At 40.3% G+C, this 19,782-nt stretch overlaps 1 protein-coding gene and 1 pseudogene across 1 annotated transcript; both read right to left on the bottom strand.

Annotated features, from left to right (window-relative positions):
* Positions 1 to 200: 200 nt before the first annotated feature.
* LOC140723229 (uncharacterized) lies at positions 201 to 10,217 on the bottom strand (annotated as a pseudogene).
* LOC140723252 (uncharacterized) lies at positions 9,622 to 17,031 on the bottom strand. Its single transcript, XM_073037864.1, has 2 exons — positions 16,988 to 17,031; positions 9,622 to 11,929 (listed from the first exon to the last, which is right to left on the bottom strand). The coding sequence occupies exon 2, from the start codon at positions 11,557 to 11,559 to the stop codon at positions 10,339 to 10,341; it is 1,221 nt and encodes a 406-aa protein (XP_072893965.1). The 5' UTR covers positions 11,560 to 11,929; positions 16,988 to 17,031; the 3' UTR covers positions 9,622 to 10,338.
* Positions 17,032 to 19,782: the final 2,751 nt, after the last annotated feature.

Here is a 19,782-nt window from a genome sequence, read left to right as displayed (position 1 = left end):
TCTTAATGAATTACCACACCACAGCCAGGCAATGGTTAACACATAAGTGGTCTCCACAGGATACCCGAAATCAGATCCACTCCTATGGGTCAAATGAGGTGACAACCACACATTCGATGTACGGTGAATCGATAACTAGCCCACCCTTGTGGGCAAAGGAAAGTTCCAAACAGTGTCTCTTGGCCACTAGTTCCCTGGTTTCGATTCTTCCATTTTTCCTCCTTCGTCTCCGTTTGACTCTGAGTGTCTGTGTCCTCGGTTAAAACTAAACAAGCTGCAAGTCAGACACATTTGCCTTCTTAATCTCTCTCTCTCTCTCTTAAAATGACAATCCACAGCAAACAAAACCTAGGGATTCATAACAATGGCCACTCCCCATTGTGTGCTGACAGGTGTGCCAGTAGGTGGGATGACTGAGTGAATCCTTTCCCACATTCTCAGCAGGTGAACGGCCTCTCTCTAGTGTGAACTCGCTGGTGTCTCCGTAGGGTGAATGACTGAGTGAATCCCTTCCCACAGACTGAGCAGGTGAACGGCCTCTCCCCAGTGTGAACTCGCTGATGTACCAGTAGGGTAGATGACTGAGTGAATCCCTTCCCACAGAATGAGCAGGTGAACGGCTTCTCCCCAGTGTGAACTCGCTGATGTACAAGTAGGGTAGATGACTGAGTGAATCCTTTCCCACAGACTGAGCAGGTGAATGGCCTCTGCCCAGTGTGAACTCGCTGATGTACCAATAGGGTAGATGACTGAGTGAATCCTTTCCCACAGACTGAGCAGGTGAATGGCTTCTCCCCAATGTGAACTCGCTGGTGTCTCTGTAGGGTGGATGAGCGAGGGAATCTCTTCCCACATTCTGAGCAGGTGAATGCTTTCTCCCCAGTGTGAACTCGCTGGTGACTCTGTAGTTGGGATGTATGAGTGAATCCCTTCCCACAGACTGAGCAGGTGAACGGCTTCTCCCCAGTGTAAACTCGCTGGTGTCTCTGTAGGTTAGCTAACCGAGTGAATCCCTTCCCACAGACTGAGCAAGTGAACGGCCTCTCCCCAGTGTGAACTCGCTGATGACTCTGTAGGTGAGATGAATGAGTGAATCGCTTCCCACAGACTGAGCAGGTGAACGGCCTCTCCCCAGTGTGAACTCGCTGATGACTCTTTAGGGCGGAAGAGTCAGCGTATCTCTTCCCACATTCTGAGCAGGTGAATGGCTTCTCCCCAGTGTGAACTCGCTGATGTCTCTGTAGGCTGGATAAATTAGTGAATCTTTTCCCACAGACTGAGCAGGTGAACGGCTTCTCCCCAGTGTGATCTCGCTGATGTCTCTGTCGGCTGAATAAATTAGTGAATCTCTTCCCACAGACTGAGCAGGTGAACGGCTTCTCCCCAGTGTGATCTCGCTGATGTCTCTGTCGGCTGAATAAATTAGTGAATCTCTTCCCACAGACTGAGCAGGTGAACGGCTTCTCCCCAGTGTGATCTCGCTGATGTCTCTGTCGGCTGAATAAATTAGTGAATCTTTTCCCACAGACTGAGCAGGTGAACGGCTTCTCCCCAGTGTGATCTCGCTGATGTCTCTGTCGGCTGAATAAATTAGTGAATCTCTTCCCACAGACTGAGCAGGTGAACAGCTTCTCCCCAGTGTGAACTCGCTGATGTACCAGTAGGGCAGATGACTGAGTGAATCCTTTCCCACAGACTGAGCAGGTGAATAGCTTCTCCCCAGTGTGAACTCGCCGGTGTCTCTGTAGGGTGGATGAGCGAGTGAATCTCTTCCCACATTCTGAGCAGGTGAACGCTTTCTCCCCAGTGTGAACTCGCTGGTGTCTCTGTAGGTGGGATAACTGAGTGAATCCCTTTCCACATTCTGAGCAGGTGAATGGCCTCTCCCCAGTGTGAACTCGCTGGTGACTCTGTAGTTGGGATAAATGAGTGAATCTCTTCCCACAGACTGAGCAGGTGAATGGCTTCTCCCCAGTGTGAACCCGCTGGTGAGCCATTAGGTCAGATGACTGAGTGAATCCTTTCCCAGAAATTCAGCAGATGACCAGCCTCTGCCCAGTGTGGTGTGAACTGATTGGTGTGTCCACAGGTGGGAAGACCGACTGAACCCCTTCCCACACACAGAACAGGTGAATGGCCTTGCCCAGTGTGAATTTGCTGATGTACCTTCAATTGTGATAACCGAGTGAATCCATTCCCACTGTCTGAGCAGGTGAAAGGCCTTTCTCCTGTGTAAATTACAGGCATGCCAGTTGGTCAAATGACCAAGTGAAACCTTCCCCACAGTCTCAGCAGGAAGGATGGTCAATTGGATCCCTTGCTCCACTTCTTAAATATCTCGACAGAGACAACAAAACTGGCGTGCCATGTTTGAGCTTCCTGGAGACAAATTCCTTCTCATTTTTAACCTGTAAAAAGATTTACAAAATCCATCAATGGGTGTAGTTCAACATTTCAGATGAGATCACTTGAGTTGTCAAGGTGTGATCTGGTATCACACTGTTACAGTGAGGTTCAACGAAAGTTGGACAGAGAAATCATCTCCTGACTGGGCAGAGTGCTGGTATCTGGAATGACCATCAAATCCCCGATGCTCTTCCTGTCTCTAAAAGAATGGGGCATTTCTGCCGTCTCCTGGCTCAGTTTCACTCTCTCCATTGGTATTATTCCCTGTTCCCACTGAGCTGCATCTGTTCCTCACCCCACAGTAACTGAAACACTCTCACATAAATAGTTTTTCTTGACGTGCAGCTGGGATCTTCTTTTTATGTATTATTAACTTAAAGTGCCACAGTTTTTTTAAAAAACTATATATTTAATTGTGTTTTTAAGTAATTACAAGTGTGGAAAAAAATGTATATATCCCTTCCCCCCTCCCCTCTAACTTCCCTATATCAAAAGAAGAGAAAGTTAGAAAGAAAGAAAAAGAAAGTGCCTGGTTGTTGGAAGATCTCCACATGCTCCATGGAGTTCTTAATAACTTTAGTATGTATATTTATTTCTTTCCCCAAGTAACCAATTGTTTCATCTTCAGAGCACCTATATATTTAGTCCTGTCTTTTGTAAATAAGGGCACCAAATTTTCAAAAATGTTTCATATTTATCTCTTAAATTATAAGTAATTTTCTCTAATGGATTACAGCCATAGATTTCTTTCTTCCAACAATCTATACTTAAATATGTATCCGATTTCCAAGTAACTGCAATAGCCTTTTTGGCTACTGCCAGTGCAATTTTTATGAATTCTTTCTGATATTTATTTAGTTTGAGTTTCAGTTTTATCCCTTCAATATCACCTCATAAAAGTAATATTGGACTATGAGGAAGTTGTACTCCCGTAATTTGTTCCAGTAAAATTCTTAAATTTGTCCAAAAATGTTGAATTTTAGAACAAGACCATGTAGAATGTAAAAATGTACCAGTTTCTTGGTTACATCTGAAACACTGATCAGATAAACTTGGATTTAATTTATTTATTTTTTGTGGTGTAATATATAATTGATGTAGAAAGTTATATTGCACTAATCTTAACCGAACATTTATTGTATTTGTCATACTATCAAGACATATTCTTGACCAATTTGTTTCTTCAATTTTAATATTCAAATCACTTTCCCATTTTTGTCTTGACTTATGGACTCCTTGTTTAATTGCCTGTTTTTGAATCAAATTATACATACAAGATATAATTTTTTTAATATTTCCTTTTTGAATTAAAATTTCTATTTCATTAGATTTCGGCAATAACATTGTTTAACCTAGATTTTCTCTTATATAAGCCCTTAGTTGAAAGTAACAAAATAAAGTGTTACTTGATACTTTATATTTATTCTTTAATTGATCGAATGACATTAATATACCTCCTTCAAAACAATCTCCTATGTATCTAATCCCTTTTTGAAACCAATTATATAAAAGTTGATTGTCCATTGTAAAAGGAATAAGTCTATTTTGAATTAAAGATCTCTTTGCTTATAAAGATTTTTTTGTCTCATCATCAACATTTATCTTATTCCATAAATTAATCAAATGTTTTAATATAGAAGCTTCTTTCTTTTCCCGTATCCATTTAGATTCCCATTTATATATAAAATCTTCTGGTACGTTTTCTCCTATTTTATCTAGTTCTATTCTAATCCATGCCGGTTTATCTTTCTCAAAAAAAGATGCAATAAATCTAAGTTGATTTGCTTTATAATAATTCTTAAAATTTGTAAGTTGTAACCCTCCTAGATCAAATTTCCATGTCAATTTTTCCAACAATATTCTTGACATCTTACCGTTCCAGAGAAACCTCCTCACATATTAGTTTAACTCTTGAAAAAACTTCTAGGGTAATTGTATTGGTAATGATTGAAATAAATATTGTAGTCTAGGGAATATATTCATTTTTATAGTATTTACTCTACCTACTAATGTTATTGGTAATGCCATCCATTTATCAAGATCTTCCTGAATTTTTTTCAAAAGTGGTGAATAATTTAATTTGTATAAGTTTTTTATATCATTATCAACTCTTATACCTAAATATTTTATACCATTTGCCGGCCATCTAAATTGAGTTATTAATCGACATTGACTATAATCTCCATTAGTAAGAGGTAAAATTTCACTTTCATCCCAATTTACTTTATAACCTGATATTTTCCCATATTCTTCTAATCTATAAGATAATGGATCTGTTAAATAAAGTAGAACATCATCAGCAAATAAATTAATCTTGTATTCTTCCTGATTAACTCTGAAACCCTTAATATCTGGGTCCATTCTAATTAATTCAGCTAATAGCTCTATTGCCAACACAAACAAAGCAGGTGATAATGGTCAACCTTGCCTAGTTGATCTTGTTAACTGAAATGGTGTCAAAATTTGACCATTTGTCACTACTTTAGCTTTGGGATTAATATTTAAGGTTTTAATCCATTTTATAAATGATGTTCCTAATCCATATTTTTCCAATACCTTAAATAAAAAATCCCATTCCAATCTTTCAAATGCTTTTTCTGCATCTAAAGCAACTGCCACACTCGTTTCCTCCCTCTTTTGCGGTAAATGAATTATACTAATTAAACGGGTTACATTATCTGCCAATTGTCTATTTTTGATAAATCCTGTTTGATCCATATGCACTAATTTTGATAAGCATTTAGATAATCTATTAGATAAGATTTTTTTTTAAACTTTTTTTATTGTTTTCAAATTTTATAATCAGTATTTAATAAAAAAATAGGTCTATATGATGCTGGCTTTAAAAGGTCTCTATCTTTTTTTGGCAATACTATTAAAATAGCTGTTGAAAAAGATTCTGGAAGTCTATGCGTTCTTTCCGCTTGATGTATTAACTCCATAAAGGGAGAAATTAATAAATCTTTAAACTTTTTATAAAATTCAGGTGGAAAACCATCTTCTCCTGGAGATTTATTACTTTGAAGTGATCCCAGAGCTTCTTTAACCTCCTTCACTGTAAAAGGCATACCTAATCCCTTCTGTTCTTCCGTATTTAAGTGCCACAGTTTTAACGCCATATGAAAAATTCCTGCTGAAATGACTGGTTGGTTCACACAGCTGTCAAAAGGGGTTAGAGTGAATGTTTGTATTATTTCAGGTTCTTGTCACAATCATAGAAAATTTCAACACAGAAACAGGCCCTTTGGGCCATCTAGTTTATGCTGAAATATTTAAACAGCCCACTCCCACACCTCTACCATCCAGGTACCAACACAAACCTCTTAAATGTTGAAATCGAGCTCGCATGCACCACTTGTGCTGGCTGCTCATTCCACAGCCGGATAACCGTCTGTGTGAAGAAGTTTCCCCTCATGTTCCCCTTAACATTTCACCTTTCACCCTTAACCCATGGCCTCTGGTTGTCATCCCACCCAATCTTCGTGGAAAAAGCCAGTTTGCATTAACACTATCTGTGCCTCCATATCACAATCAAATCTCCCCTCAATCTTCTGCATTCCAAGGAATAAAGTCCTGATTTGTCCAATCTTTCCTTATAACCCAAGTCCTCCAGACATGGCAACATCCTTGTGAATTTTCTCTGAAATCTCTGATCTTCTTTTACATCTTTCCAGTAGGTAGGTGACCAAAACTGCACACAATACTTCAAATTAGGCCTCACCAATGTCTTCTAGAAGTCAACATAACATCCATCTATTGTTATCAGTACTTTGGTTCATTAAAGGCAATGGGCTGAAATCATTCTTTCCATCCCTATCTACCACTTTCAGTGAATTAAGGACTTGTATTCCCAGGTCCCTTTCTTCCACAACACTCCTCTGTGCCCGACCAGTCACTGTGAAAGACCTCCCTTGGTAGGTCATACCAAAGTGCAACAACTCACACTGGTCTGCATTAAGTTCCATTTTCCATTTCTAAAACCATTTTCCCACCTGGTCCAGATCACACTGCAAGCCATGATAGTCTTCTCGGAGTCCGCTAAACCCCCAGTCTTGTTGTCATCCTCAAATTTGCTGATCCAGTTAAGCACACTATCATCCAGATTACAGATATAGATGACAAACAACAACAGATCCAGATCTAAACATAGTCTAACAAGTTAACAGGTACATCCCCATCAATCCATTGTTCCTTTAACAAGGACAAAGGTCCCCTCACTCTACAACCAAATACAAGTTCAAATGGAGTAAATCCCAGTGATTATTGTACCAACTCTCTTACTGTGAACAAAAGCAAATGTATTCCTTCATTCCAGTCTTTTCCATTTTCAACACAATATGTCTTAATCATTGTTTTGAGGGCAGAATGAAATCTTTCCAAAGCCCCTTGTGATTCTGGATGGTATGCAAATGTTGTAATTTGTTTAGTTCCCAGTTCATAAACTACCTGCTGGAATAACCCAGATGTAAAATTACTTCCTTGATCAGACTGGATTTCATTCGGCAAACCAAATAAAGTAAAAAAAAACTTGGTAATAGCCTTCGGCAGTTTTACCTTTATTATTTCTGAGAGGTATTGCCTCTGGGAATCTGGATGCAGTACACATAATAGTTAGCAGATACTGATGGCCAGCTTTAGTCTTTGGCAAAGGGCCAGCACAATCCACTATAAATTTTGAAGAGGACTCACCAAATGCAGGTTTAGACTGCAGTGGGGCCACTGGGGTGACCTGATTAGGTTTACCCACAACTTAACAAGTGTGAAAGGTTCTGCGAAAGGTCACAACATCTGACCTCAAATTAGGCCAGTAACATTTTTTTGATAATCCTGTTTAGTTTTATTCACTCCAAAATGTCGACGTAAGGGTATACTGTGGGCCAAAGTTAAAATTTCAGTCCTATAAACTTTAGGAACTACAACTTGGTGAACAATTGCCCATTCCTCACTCGAAGGTACAGCAGGTGGCCTCCACTTCCTCATTAGCACTCCATCCTTGAGATAATACCCTACTGGCACTTTCTTAATCTCATCATCTGAGAGAGCTGTTTCTTTTAAAGCTTCAATATCAGGGTCTTCGTTCTGTTCTGCTATAAACTCCTTCCTAGACAGGGATAAATCTTTCTCATCAGACTTACTACCTGAATCCTGTTGAAACAATGAAGGCAGAAAAGTCCCTGACTGGTCTTCATAACCTGCATCCCGATTTTGGCTATCATGGGTATCAGAATCATGCTGCACAGAACCGTCTGCGTCAACAGACTGTTTAGCCATACTTCAAGTTACTGTGCAGGAAGGATAAATGTTAAAATCCATCTGTGGGTCGTCAGTGGTTGGGTTAGTTGTCAACTGCACTGCAGGAACAACTTTACCATCTGCCAGGTCATTCCCTAACAGCAAAGTAATATCTCCCACCGGTAAACTGGAGCATAATCTGATCTTAACAGGTCCCGAAACCAATCCTGACAGTAAAGTTACCTTGTGCAATGGCACGGAAACCATGCCGCCCCCAATGCCTTTAATAAGATTTACCTCAGCAGTGTCAGTCTCATCACCAAACTTTAGAACGCTGTCTAACGTACAGACAGACAGACATACTTTATTGATCCTGAGGGAAATTGGGTTTGGTTACAGCCGCACCAACCAAGAATAGTGAAGAAATATAGCAATATAAAACCATAAATAATTAAATAATAATAAGTTAATCATGCAAGTGGAAATAAGTCCAGGACCAGCCTATTGGCTCTGGGTGACTGACACTCCGAGGGAGGAGTTGTAAAGTTTGATGGCCAGAGGTAGGAATGACTTCCTAGGACGCTCAGTGTTACATCTCGGTGGAATGAGTCTCTGGCTGAATGTACTCCTGTGTCTAACCAGGACATTATGGAGTGGATGGGAGTCATTGTCCAAGATGGCATGCAACTTGGACAGCATCCTCTTTTCAGACACCACCGTCAGAGAGTCCAGTTCCACCCCCACAACATCACTGGCCTTATGAGTTTGTTGATACTGCTACCCTAGCCTGCTGCCCCAGCACACAACAGCAAATATTATAGCACTGGCCACCACAGCCTCCTAGAACGAGTGACTGAGGAGCCCCAGTAACTCGAAGAATTTTCACTGGTACCGGGGTTGACCATTCATTTACTAATACAATCCCATCTGACATAAAATGTTCGAATCCTTTCTTAACTCAGACCTTAACTGAGCCTCAACAGAATGTTCAGAACCCTGTGGGTTTATAGGTGCTTCAACATACTGAACACAGGCATTCGGGACTGCCTCCTATTACTTTTTCTTCTTCAGGACAGAACAATTAGCCATCACATAACCAGCTTTCCTACAACAGTAACAAGTAAGACCAGAATATTTCTCCTTCAACTGCTTCCCTTCATCCTTACTCTTATCACTAGTCCAAACTTTAATTTCTGGTTTGCCCTGGTTATCTCTGCTACTCTTTTGGAAGCTCTTATTCGGGATAAACTTAACCTTAGGATTTAAAGCAAACTCATCTGCTAATCTAGCAGACTCCTGCAAAGTGGCAGCATCCTTCTCATTTAAATATGTCTTTATGTCATCAGGGACGCACCTTTCGAATTCTTCAATTAAAACCAACTCTTTCTATCTGTAAAATCATCATTTATATTTTTATACGTGCACCAGTGGTCAAAACACACAGACTTCTGAGAAGCAAATGCCAGATAAGTCTGATTCACAAATTTCCAAATTTTTTCCTGTGTGATTCTGGGACCAACTCGTAAGCTTTGAGCACAGCCTGTTTCACTATGTCATAATCAGCTGCTTCATCAACTATCAAAGCAGAATAGGCCATGGCCTCCTCTACTGTCAAGATGAAGCCACACTCAGGTTGGAGGAACAACACCTTATCTACCGGCTGGGTAGCCTCCAACCTGATGGCGTGAACATTGACTTTTCTAACTTCCGTTAACACCACTCCTCACCTTCTCACTCCATCCGTGATATATTTAGATTTTTTGTTCCCTCTTTCTCTGCCCATCACTCTGCCTGTTCTCCATCTCCCTCTGGTGCCCCCCTCCCCCTTTCTTTCTCCCTAGGCCTCCCGTCCTATGATGCTGTCCCTTCTCCAGTTTTGTATCCCTTTTGCCAATCACCTTTCCGGCTCTCAGCTTCACCCCACCCCCTCCGGTCTTCTATCTTTCACATTTCCCCCTTCCGCTCCTACTTTCAAATCTCTTACTATCTTTCCTTTCAGTTAGTCCTGACGAAGGGTCTCGGCCCGAAACGTCGACAGTGCTTCTCCTTATAGATGCTGCCTGGCCTGCTGTGTTCCACCAGCATTTTGTGTGTGTTGCCCAAACTATTGAGCTCGGGGGAATCAAGGCTTAGAGTCTTGAGATGGTAAAGTAGGCAAGTTCAGATTATCCACAGAATAGGTGATGAGAGAGATATTTGTAATCCAGGGTAAATGTTGAGAGAAGGCAATTATGTCAAATTCCTCAGGTTCCACGCTGGTAAAATGAGAGTACAGTCGCTGTAGCTTTTATCTGTCATCATTCCAAAATCTCACATACTAATTATCACCAAAAGTGACTTGTCACAAGGGGTATCATCTTCAAGTGACTTACCACACCACACCCAGGCAAGGGTTAACACATCAGTGGTCTTCAGAGGATACCCCAAATCAGATCCATTCCTATGGATCAAACGAGGTGACCACCACACATTCGATGTACGGTGAATCGATGATACCCTTGTGGGCATAGGAAAGTTACAGACAGTGACCCTTGGCCATTAGTTCCCTGGTTTTGATCCTTCTATTTTACCTCTTTCATCTCCGTCTGACTCTGAGTGTCTGTGTCCTCGCTTAAAACCAAAACAAGCTGCAAATCAGACTGAATCACCTTAATCTCTCTCTCTTAAAATGACAGTCTACAGCAAACGAAACCCAGCGATTCATAACAACGGCCACTCCACATTGTGAACTGACTGGTGTGCCAGTAGTTGGGATGCCTGAGTGAATGCTATCCCACATTCTGAGCAGGTGAATGGCTTCTCCTCGGTGTGAACGCGCTGATGTCTCTGTAGGCTGGATAAATAAATGAATCCCTTCCCACAGTCTGAGCAGGTGAACGGCTTCTCCCCAGTGTGTACTCGCTGGTGACTCTGTAGGGTAGATGACTGAGTGAATCCCTTCCCACAGACTGAGCAGCAGAACGGCTTCTCCCCGGTGTGAATTTGCAGATGTCTCTGTAGGCTGGATAAATGAGTGAATCTTTTCCTACAGACTGAGCAGGTGAACGGCCTCTCCCCAGTGTGAACTCGCTGGTGATTCTGTAGGGTGGATGACTGAGTGAATCCATTCCCACAGACTGAGCAGGTGAACGGCTTCTCCCCAGTGTGAATTTGCTGGTGTCTCTGTAGGGTGGATGAATCAGTGAATCTCTTCCCACAGAGTGAGCAGGTGAATGGCCTCTCCCCAGTGTGAACTCGCTGGTGTCTCTGTAGGGTGGATGACTGAGTGAATCTCTTCCCACATTCTGAGCAGGTGAACGGTTTCTCCCCAGTGTGAACTCGCTGGTGACTCTGTAGGGTGGATAACTGAGTGAATCTCTTCCCACAGACTGAGCAGGTGAATGGCTTCTCCCCAGTGTGAAGTTGCTGATGTCTCTGTAGGGTGGATAACTCAGTGAATCCTTTCCCACATTCTGAGCAGGAGAACGGCCTCTCCCCAGTGTGAACTCGTTGATGACTTTGTAGGTTGGATAACTCAGTGAATCTCTTCCCACATTCTGAGCAGGTGAACGGCCTCTCCCTAGTGTGAACTCGCTGATGACTCTGTAGGTTGGATAACTCAGTGAATCCCTTCCCACATTCTGAGCAGGTGAACGGCCTCTCCCCAGTGTGAACTCGCTGATGACTCTGGAGGTGGGATAACCGAGTGAATCTCTTCTCACAGACTGAGCAAGTGAATGGCCTCTCCCCAGTGTGAACTCGCTGATGTACCAGTAGGGTGGATGACTCAGTGAATCCCTTCCCACAGACTAAGCAGGTGTACGGCTTCTCCCCAGTGTGAACTCGCTGATGTTTCCATAGGGTGGAAGAGTGAGTGAATCTCTTCTCACAGACTGAGCAGGTGTACGGCCGCTCTCTGATGTGAAGTCGCTGGTGAGCCATTAGGTCAGATGACTGAGTGAATCCTTTCCCAGAAATTCAACAGATGACCAGCTTCTGCCCGGTGTGGTGTGAACTGATTGGTGTGTCCACAGGTGGGAAGTCCAACTGAATCCTTTCTCACACACAGAACAGATGAATGGCCTTGGCCAATGTGAACTTGTTGATGTACCTTCAATTGTGTTAACTGAGTGAATCCACTCCCACTGTCTGAGCAGGTGAACAGCCTTTCTCCTGTGTAAAATGACGGTTGGTCAAATGACGAATGGTCGATTGAATCCCTTGCTCCACTTCTTAAATATCTGGACAGAGACAACAAAACTGGCGTGCCTTGTTTGAGCTTCCTAGAGACAAATTCCTTCTCATTTTTAACCTGTAAAAAGATTTACAAAATCCATCAATGGGGTTAGGACAACATTACAGATGAGATTACTTGAGTTGCCAAGGTTTGATCTGTATCACACTGATACAGTGAGGTTCTACCCAAGTTGGACAGAGAAATCATCTCCTGACTGGGCAGAGTGCTGGTATCTGGAATGACCATCAATTCGCTGATGCTCTTCCTGTCTCTAAAAGAATGGGGCATTTCTGCCATCTCCAATTTGTGTTTTGGCTCAGTTTGACTCTCTCCATTGGTATTATTCCTTGTTCCTGCTGAGCAGCATGGGTGCCTGGCCCCACAGTATCTGAAACAGTCTCACGCAAACAATCTTTCTTGACGTGCAGCTGGGACCTTCTTTTATGTATTATTAACTTAAAGTGCCACAATTTTAAAGCAATATAAAAAATTCTTGCTGAAATGAATGGTTGGTCCACACAGCTGTTAAAAGATCTTAGAGTAAATTTTTGTAATATTTCAGGTTTCTGTAGAAAAGTACAACACAGAAACAGGCCCTTTGGGCCATCTAGTTTGTGCTGAACTATTTAAATTGCCCACTCCCACATCCCTACCATCCAGGTACCTATACGAACCTCTTAAATGTTGAAATTGAGCTCACATTCACCACTCATGATGGCTGTTCATTCCACACCCGGATGACCGTCTGTGTGAAGAAGTTTCCCCTCATGTTCCCCTTAACATTTCACCTTTCACGCTTAACCCATGGCCACTGGTTGTAGTCCCACATCAATCAGTGGTAAAAGCCAGCTTGAATTTAGACCTTCACTTTAGTCGAAAATACTCAACAGGCGCTTTCTAAATGGTCACCTATGTCGATGTCATTGATAGGTCGAATAAATGCTATAAAAATGGTTATTCTACCAAAATTTTTATATATATTTCAAGCAGTTCCCTCTTTTGTTCCAAAAACATTTTTTGATAAAATAGATTCTTTGATTTTATCTTAGGTTTGGAATAATAAAATCTCTAGAGTAAATAAACTTTCATTACAAAAATCAAAAAAGATGGAGGACTGGCTTTACCAAACTTTAGATTTTATTATTGAGCAATTAATATTCGTTATATTACTTTTTGGATTTATGATATAGACGACCACGATCGCCCTTCATGGCTACAGTTGGAGGAAAATTCAGTAATGGGGTTTTCGTTAGCTTCTTTATTAGGAGCTCCTCTTCCGTTTTCGTTCTCCAGAATAGGTAGACAAGCTCTTAACCCTATTGTTAAACATACTTTAAAAATTTGGTTTCAATTTTGTAGATTTTTTAAATTAAATGATTCTTTACTTCCTAGTAATATTTATTCTAATTTCTTTTTTATACCATCAACTTTAGGTAAGGCTTTTTTAACATGGAAGATTAAGGGAATTAAAACTTTTTTAGATTTGTTTTTACAAGACTGTTTAATGTCTTTCTCACAGTTAATGGATAAATATGGATATCTCTAATACACATTTTTTCAGGTATTTACAGGTTAGGAATTTCTTACGCGATTTTTTACCGAATTACCCCTTGGCCTGCTCTTCAAATTTGGCTTATGTTATTTTTCAGTTTAAACCTTTTCAAAAATGATTAATAGCTATCATTTATAAACAGTTAATGAATGCTCACATGTCACCTAATGATAGGGTTCAACGTACCTGGGAAGTAGAACTTTAACATTCACTTTCAAATAATCAATGGAGTAAAATTTATTATTTAGTCAATAGTTCATCTATCTGCACACAACATATCTGAATTCAGTTTAAGATAGTACATAGGGCCCATATGTCCAAAGATAAATTGGCGCATATATTTCTGAATATAAGCCCTATTTGTGACAGATGTAACACAGAAATGGCTACTTTAACTCATATGTTTTGGTCATGTGTAAGTTTAAATAATTTTTGGAGGGATGTGTTTGGAATATTATCTAAAGTTATAGATATAGATGTTCAATCTAATCCACTTACAGCAATTTTTGGGATTATTCCAGAGGAAGCAAGCAAAGTGTCTGCTTCCACCCAACATGTGATAGCTTTTTCAACTTTACTGGCGAGGACAGCTATTTTGCTACACTGGAAAGAATCTAACCCGACTACTGTTTTTTATTGGCTCTCCTCCATTATGTCATGTCCAAGCTTGGAGAAAATTAGAAGTAGGATATTTGATACATCCTTTAATTTTGAACAAGTCTGGCGACCTTTTATTCAATATTTTCACATGATTTAATTTATTTTTATTTATTTATTTTTTAAATTCTCTTTGGGGAAAATCCTTATCCATGAAGGTTTGGAGATGACTGGAAGGATGTGTTTTTCTCTCTCTCCCTCTCTCTCTCTCTGCTTTCTTTAATTCTATCCTCAATTAGACTGCCCAATCTTTCTTTGTCTTTCCTTTTTTTCTCTTTCTTTTTTTTTGTTTTTTATTTCAGTTTAGTTAGTGTATTTTTTCCCTTATCAATAAAATCTCCAATCTTTTTTTATGATTATTATGAGGAATTGTAGTTCTTTTTTTGACCATTGTATAAATAACAGCATAATATTTTACTTATTTGATTTTGATATTATATACTTTTTGTTTTTACTATTGCTGTCTATATGTCTTTTAAATTATCTACTTGTTAAACTCCTCTTCCGATTTGTATATTCTTTATTTGGAAATCAATAAAAAAGATTGAAAAATGAATTTTTCAAAATCAAATCTCCCCTCAAATCTTTGATATTCCAAGGAATAAAGTCCTGAGAAGATGAACTGATCTCCAAAAGTCATGAAGTTAAAGATGAAACATTCTTTTCAACATTTTAAGCAAGATTAGAGTATTATTTTTTTTTACAATTTCAGAGTGGAAAAAAAAGGAAAGGAGCACCATGCAAAAGTTTGGGAACCCCAAGAGATTTGAGCTCTCAGATAACTTTTACCAAGGTCTCAGACCTTAAGTAGCTTGTTAGAGCAATGGCTTGTTCACAGTCTTCATTAGGAAAAGCCAGGTGTTGCAAATTTCAAAGCTCTATAAATACCCTGATGCCACAAACCTCGTCCCAACAATCAGAGCCATGGGCTCCTCTAAGTCCCTGCCTAGCACTCTGAAAATTAAAATACATGATGCCCACGAAGCAGCAGAAGGCTATAAGAAGACAGCAAAGCGTTTTCAGGTAGCCATTTCCTTAGTTCGTAACGTAATTAAGAAATAGCAGTTAACAGGAATGGTGGAGGTCAAGTTGAGGTCTGGAAGACCAAGAAATCCTTCCGACAGAACTGCTCGTAGGATTACCAGAAAGGCAAATCAAAACCCCCGTTTGACTGTAAAAGACCTTCAGGAATATTTAGCCAACTCTGAAGTGGTGGTGCACTGTTCTACTGCGCAGGGACACCTACACAAATATGACTTTCATGGAAGAAACATCAGAAGAAAACCTTTCCTGTGCCCTCGCCACAAAATTCAGCATCAGGTGTTTGCAAAGGAACATCTAAACAAGCCTTATGCATTTTGGAAACAAGTCCTCTGGACTGATGAAGTTAAAAAAGAACTGTTTGGCTGTAATAAGCAAAGGTATGTTTGGAGATAAAAGGGTGCAGAATTTCATGAAAAGAACACCTCTCCACCTGTTAAGCATGGGAGTGGATTGATCATGCTTCGGGCTTGTGTTGCAGCCAATTGGCACAGGGAACATTTCACTGGTAGAGGGAATACTGAATTCCATTCAATACCTGCAAATTCTGGAAGCAAACATCACACCGTCTGTAAAAAAGCTGAAAATTAAAAGAGGATGGCTTCTGCAACAGGATAATGATCCTAAACGCACTTCAAAATCCACAATGGACTACCTCAGGAAGCGCAAGCTGAACATTTTGCCATGGACCTCACAGTCCCCCGACCGAAACATCATCAAAAATCTGTGGATAGACCTCAAAAGAGCAGTGCATGCAAGACGGCCCAAGAATCTCACAGAACTAGAAGCCTTTTGCAAGGAAGAATGGGCAAAAATCCCCAAACAAGAATTGAAAGATTCTTAGCTGGCTACCGAAAGCATTTAGAAGCTGTGATACTTGCCAAAGGGGTTGCTACTAAGTACTGACCATGCAGGGTGCCCAAACTTTCACTTCAGGCCCTTTTCCTTTTTTATTATTTTGAAACTGTAAATGATGGATACAAAAGAGTAATCTTGCTTAACATATTAAAGAGTGTGTCATCTTTAACTTTATGCCTTTTGGAAATCAGGTCATTGTTTTACTCGCTTAGCTATTCACAGGAACAGAAAGGTGCCCAAATTTTTGCATGACACTGTATGCAATTTTCTTGCTAAATGATGCTTTAAAAAGTCGGGCTTCCAAATATCACTCCCCTTTTTCCCACTTGCAAATTCTCCAGCAATTTTTGCATCACCACAATACACACAGGTAACACCAGTTTCTGTATTGGACATAAATATTTCCCCTGTACCCTCCCTCAGGTGACTGACGGTGATGAACTTGGTGATGCCAATGAATATGAAGGGAAGGGCAGTAGTCTGTCTCATTGGAGTCTGGCACATTTGTGATGTGAAAGCTACTTGTTGCCCAGGGCAAAGTTGTTTGATGTCATTATGTACCCAGACAGAATAGGTCAAAACATATCCTCACGTGTAGAAAACTCCAGAACAAGCAACACACACAAAATGCTGGAGGAACTCAGCAGGCCGGGCAGCATCTATGGGAAAGAGTACTAATGCTGAGTTCCTCCGGCATTTTGTGTGTTGCTTGGATTTCCAGCAGCTGCAGGTTTTCTCTTGCTGTGGTTGGAGGCAGAACAAAGGTGATTTTCTCAACAACTGATAGAAAGATTGTGTTCTCTTTTTCCGAGTTCCTAATCCTTGCATTCAGATTGCTCGAGCTCAGCTCTGTCTGTGAGATCCATCTGCTCCCATTCCCTGATTAGCCGGAAGCTCCCCGGGGCCCTTGTACGGATCGTGGGGCTGAGAGAGAGGAAAAAGACCTGGCCTGTGCCGAGTTTGCGGGCCACAGTCTCCGGTTCTCACAGCAATTGTCACTCAATTAGAGTCGAAAAAGCCCTTACCTTTCCGCTCCTCCCGACATTTTGTATACTGCGCGCATGCGTAGTTATCGGAGACGGCCGCAACTCTGCGCCTGCGCATTTGATCGGTGCTTCAAACGACAGCGAAATTTTAAACGCGCGACTTTATGGGTAATCATGGTACCATTCAAAATTTATGCAAGCACCGGTTCCACGTCCATATCTCAATTTTTTTGTGTGTAGAAAACTCAGCAGCTTTCTTAACGCAGAAAGCGGCTCCCATAAACGATACACTCAATATCAACAGGCATTTCGTGTATCTGATGCCAAAGTACAATCCTCTTACAAATGCAGATGTGAAACAAAAGAGATTCTGCTTTTGCTGGACATACAGAGACGCACACACACTCTCTCCGGTCCTGTTCACCCTGTACACATCAGACTTCCAATATAACTGCCATGTGCAGAAGTTTGCTGATGACACGGCCATAGTGGGGTGTGTCAGGAATGGACAGGAGGAGGAGTATAGGAAACTGATACAGGACTTTGTGATATGGTGCAACTCAAACTACCTGCGTCTCAATATCACCAAGACCAAGGAGATGGTGGTGGACTTTAGGAGATCTAGGCCTCATATGGAGCCAGTGATCATTAATGGAGAATGTGTGGAGCAGGTTAGGACCTACAAGTATATGGGAGTACAGTTAGATGAGAAGCTAGACTGGACTGCCAACACAGATGCCTTGTGCAGGAAGGCACAGAGTCAACTGTACTTCCTAAGAAGGTTGGCGTCATTCAATGTCTGTAGTGAGATGCTGAAGATGTTCTATAGGTCAGTTGTGGAGAGCGCCCTCTTCTTTGTGGTGGCGTGTTGGGGAGGAAGCATTAAGAAGAGGGACGCCTCACGTCTTAATAAGCTGGTAAGGAAGGCGGGCTCTGTCGTGGGCAAAGTACTGGAGAGTTTAACATCGGTAGCTGAGCGAAGGGCGCTGAGTAGGCTACGGTCAATTATGGATAACTCTGAACATCCTCTACATAGCACCATCCAGAGACAGAGAAGCAGTTTCAGCGACAGGTTACTATCGATGCAATGCTCCTCAGACAGGATGAAGAGGTCAATACTCCCCAATGCCATTAGGCTTTACAATTCTACCGCCAGGACTTAAGAACTTTTTAAAAGCTATTATTAATGCTTTTTGAGATAGTGATTTAGATGTATATCATATTTTATTTTACTTTTACTGAGTTAAGTATTGTATGTAATTAGTTTTGCTACAACAAGTGTATGGGACATTGGAAAAAAGTTGAATTTCCCCATGGGGATGAATAAAGTATCTATCTATCTATCTATCTATCTATCTATCTATCAATGCTGGAGGAGCTCTGCAGTTCAGGCAGCAACTAAGTAGAGGAGTAAACAGTCTAGACATGCTGAAGGGGCTCGGCTTAAATGCTGCCCATTTATTCCTCTCCACATTTGCTGCCTGATCTGCTGATTACCTGCAATGTTTTGTAGAAATTAACCATTTTGTTTTTCAATTAAGCAGTCTCCAAATGTTTCTCATCTTTCATTCATAGCCACATCCTGCTGATCTGGTTCCTCTTCCTCCTCCTGCTTGTAACCTCCAGACCCCATCTCTCTCTGGAACCCCAAAGCCCTGACTCAGGCTGGCAACTCTTTTTTTTTTTTTTTTTTTTTTTTTAAATCTTTTTATTGATTTTTAGAACATAACATAAGTAAAATATAGTACAAAAAAACATTTGAGAGTACACAATAGATTGATTAATAATCAATTATATATTATCAATGTAAAAAGTCTCCCAAACTTATAATATTAATATGAAGAATTTAAGACAAAAAGCACAAAAAAAAAACCCCCAAAAAGAAGAAGAAAAAAAAACAATATATAAAAAAAAACTAACATGGGCAATTGTATAATGTTAAGTACACACAGCAGTGCCAATGACTCCGAACCTCCATTTATACAATTCAGGATGGTAGCAATAAGGTTCAGGATCAGACCATTTAACTCACATGAAAATGTTGAATAAATGGTCTCCAAGTTTCCTCAAATTTAACTGAGGAGTTAAAGACCACACTTCTAATTTTTTCTAAACTCAAACAGGAAATGGTTTGAGAGAGCCACTGAAATACAGTTGGAGGATTAATTTCTTTCCAGTTCAATAAAATAGATCTTCTAGCCAATAGTGTAGCAAATGCAATCATTCGCTGAGAAGAAGCAGATAAACACATATTATCTATCATAGGTAGACCAAAAATTGCAGTAAAAGGATGTGGTTGAAGATTAATATTTAAAACTCTTGAAATGATATTAAAAATATCCTTCCAATAGCTTTGTAAACAAGGACAAGACCAAAACATATGAGTCAATGTAGCAATATCAGAATGACATCTATCACAGGTTGGATTAACATAAGAATAAAATCGAGCAATTTTATTTTTAGACATATGGGCTCTATGTACAACCTTGAATTGTATTAGAGCATGTTTAGCACAAATAGAGGATGAGTTTACCAATAATAAAAATTTTTCCCATTGCTCAGTAGATATAGGGCAATGCAATTCTTCCTGCCATTCCTTCTTGATTTTTTCTGATATATCCGGCTGTATCTTCATAATCATATTGTAAATGATAGCTACTAGACCCTTTTGATAAGGATTAAGAGTTAGAATTCTCTCTGTAATGTCCAGTGGACATTCTTTCGAAAAAGACTTTAATTCATTATATAAAAAATTTCTAATTTGTAAGTATCTAAAAAAATGGGTTTTAGGTAAATTGTATTTGTTAGATAGCTGTTCAAAGGACATAATGTTA

The sequence above is a fragment of the Hemitrygon akajei genome, unplaced genomic scaffold, assembly GCF_048418815.1.
Source record: "Hemitrygon akajei unplaced genomic scaffold, sHemAka1.3 Scf000105, whole genome shotgun sequence".
Lineage (NCBI taxonomy): Eukaryota > Metazoa > Chordata > Chondrichthyes > Myliobatiformes > Dasyatidae > Hemitrygon > Hemitrygon akajei.
The sequence above is the reverse complement of the archived record's forward strand: the minus strand, read 5'-3'. Positions and strand labels throughout refer to the sequence as shown.

Excerpts from the sequence above, each read along its gene's own strand:
- LOC140723252 (XM_073037864.1), bottom strand. The coding sequence starts at position 11,559 with ATGGCTCACCAGCGACTTCACATCAGAGAGCGGCCGTACACCTGCTCA.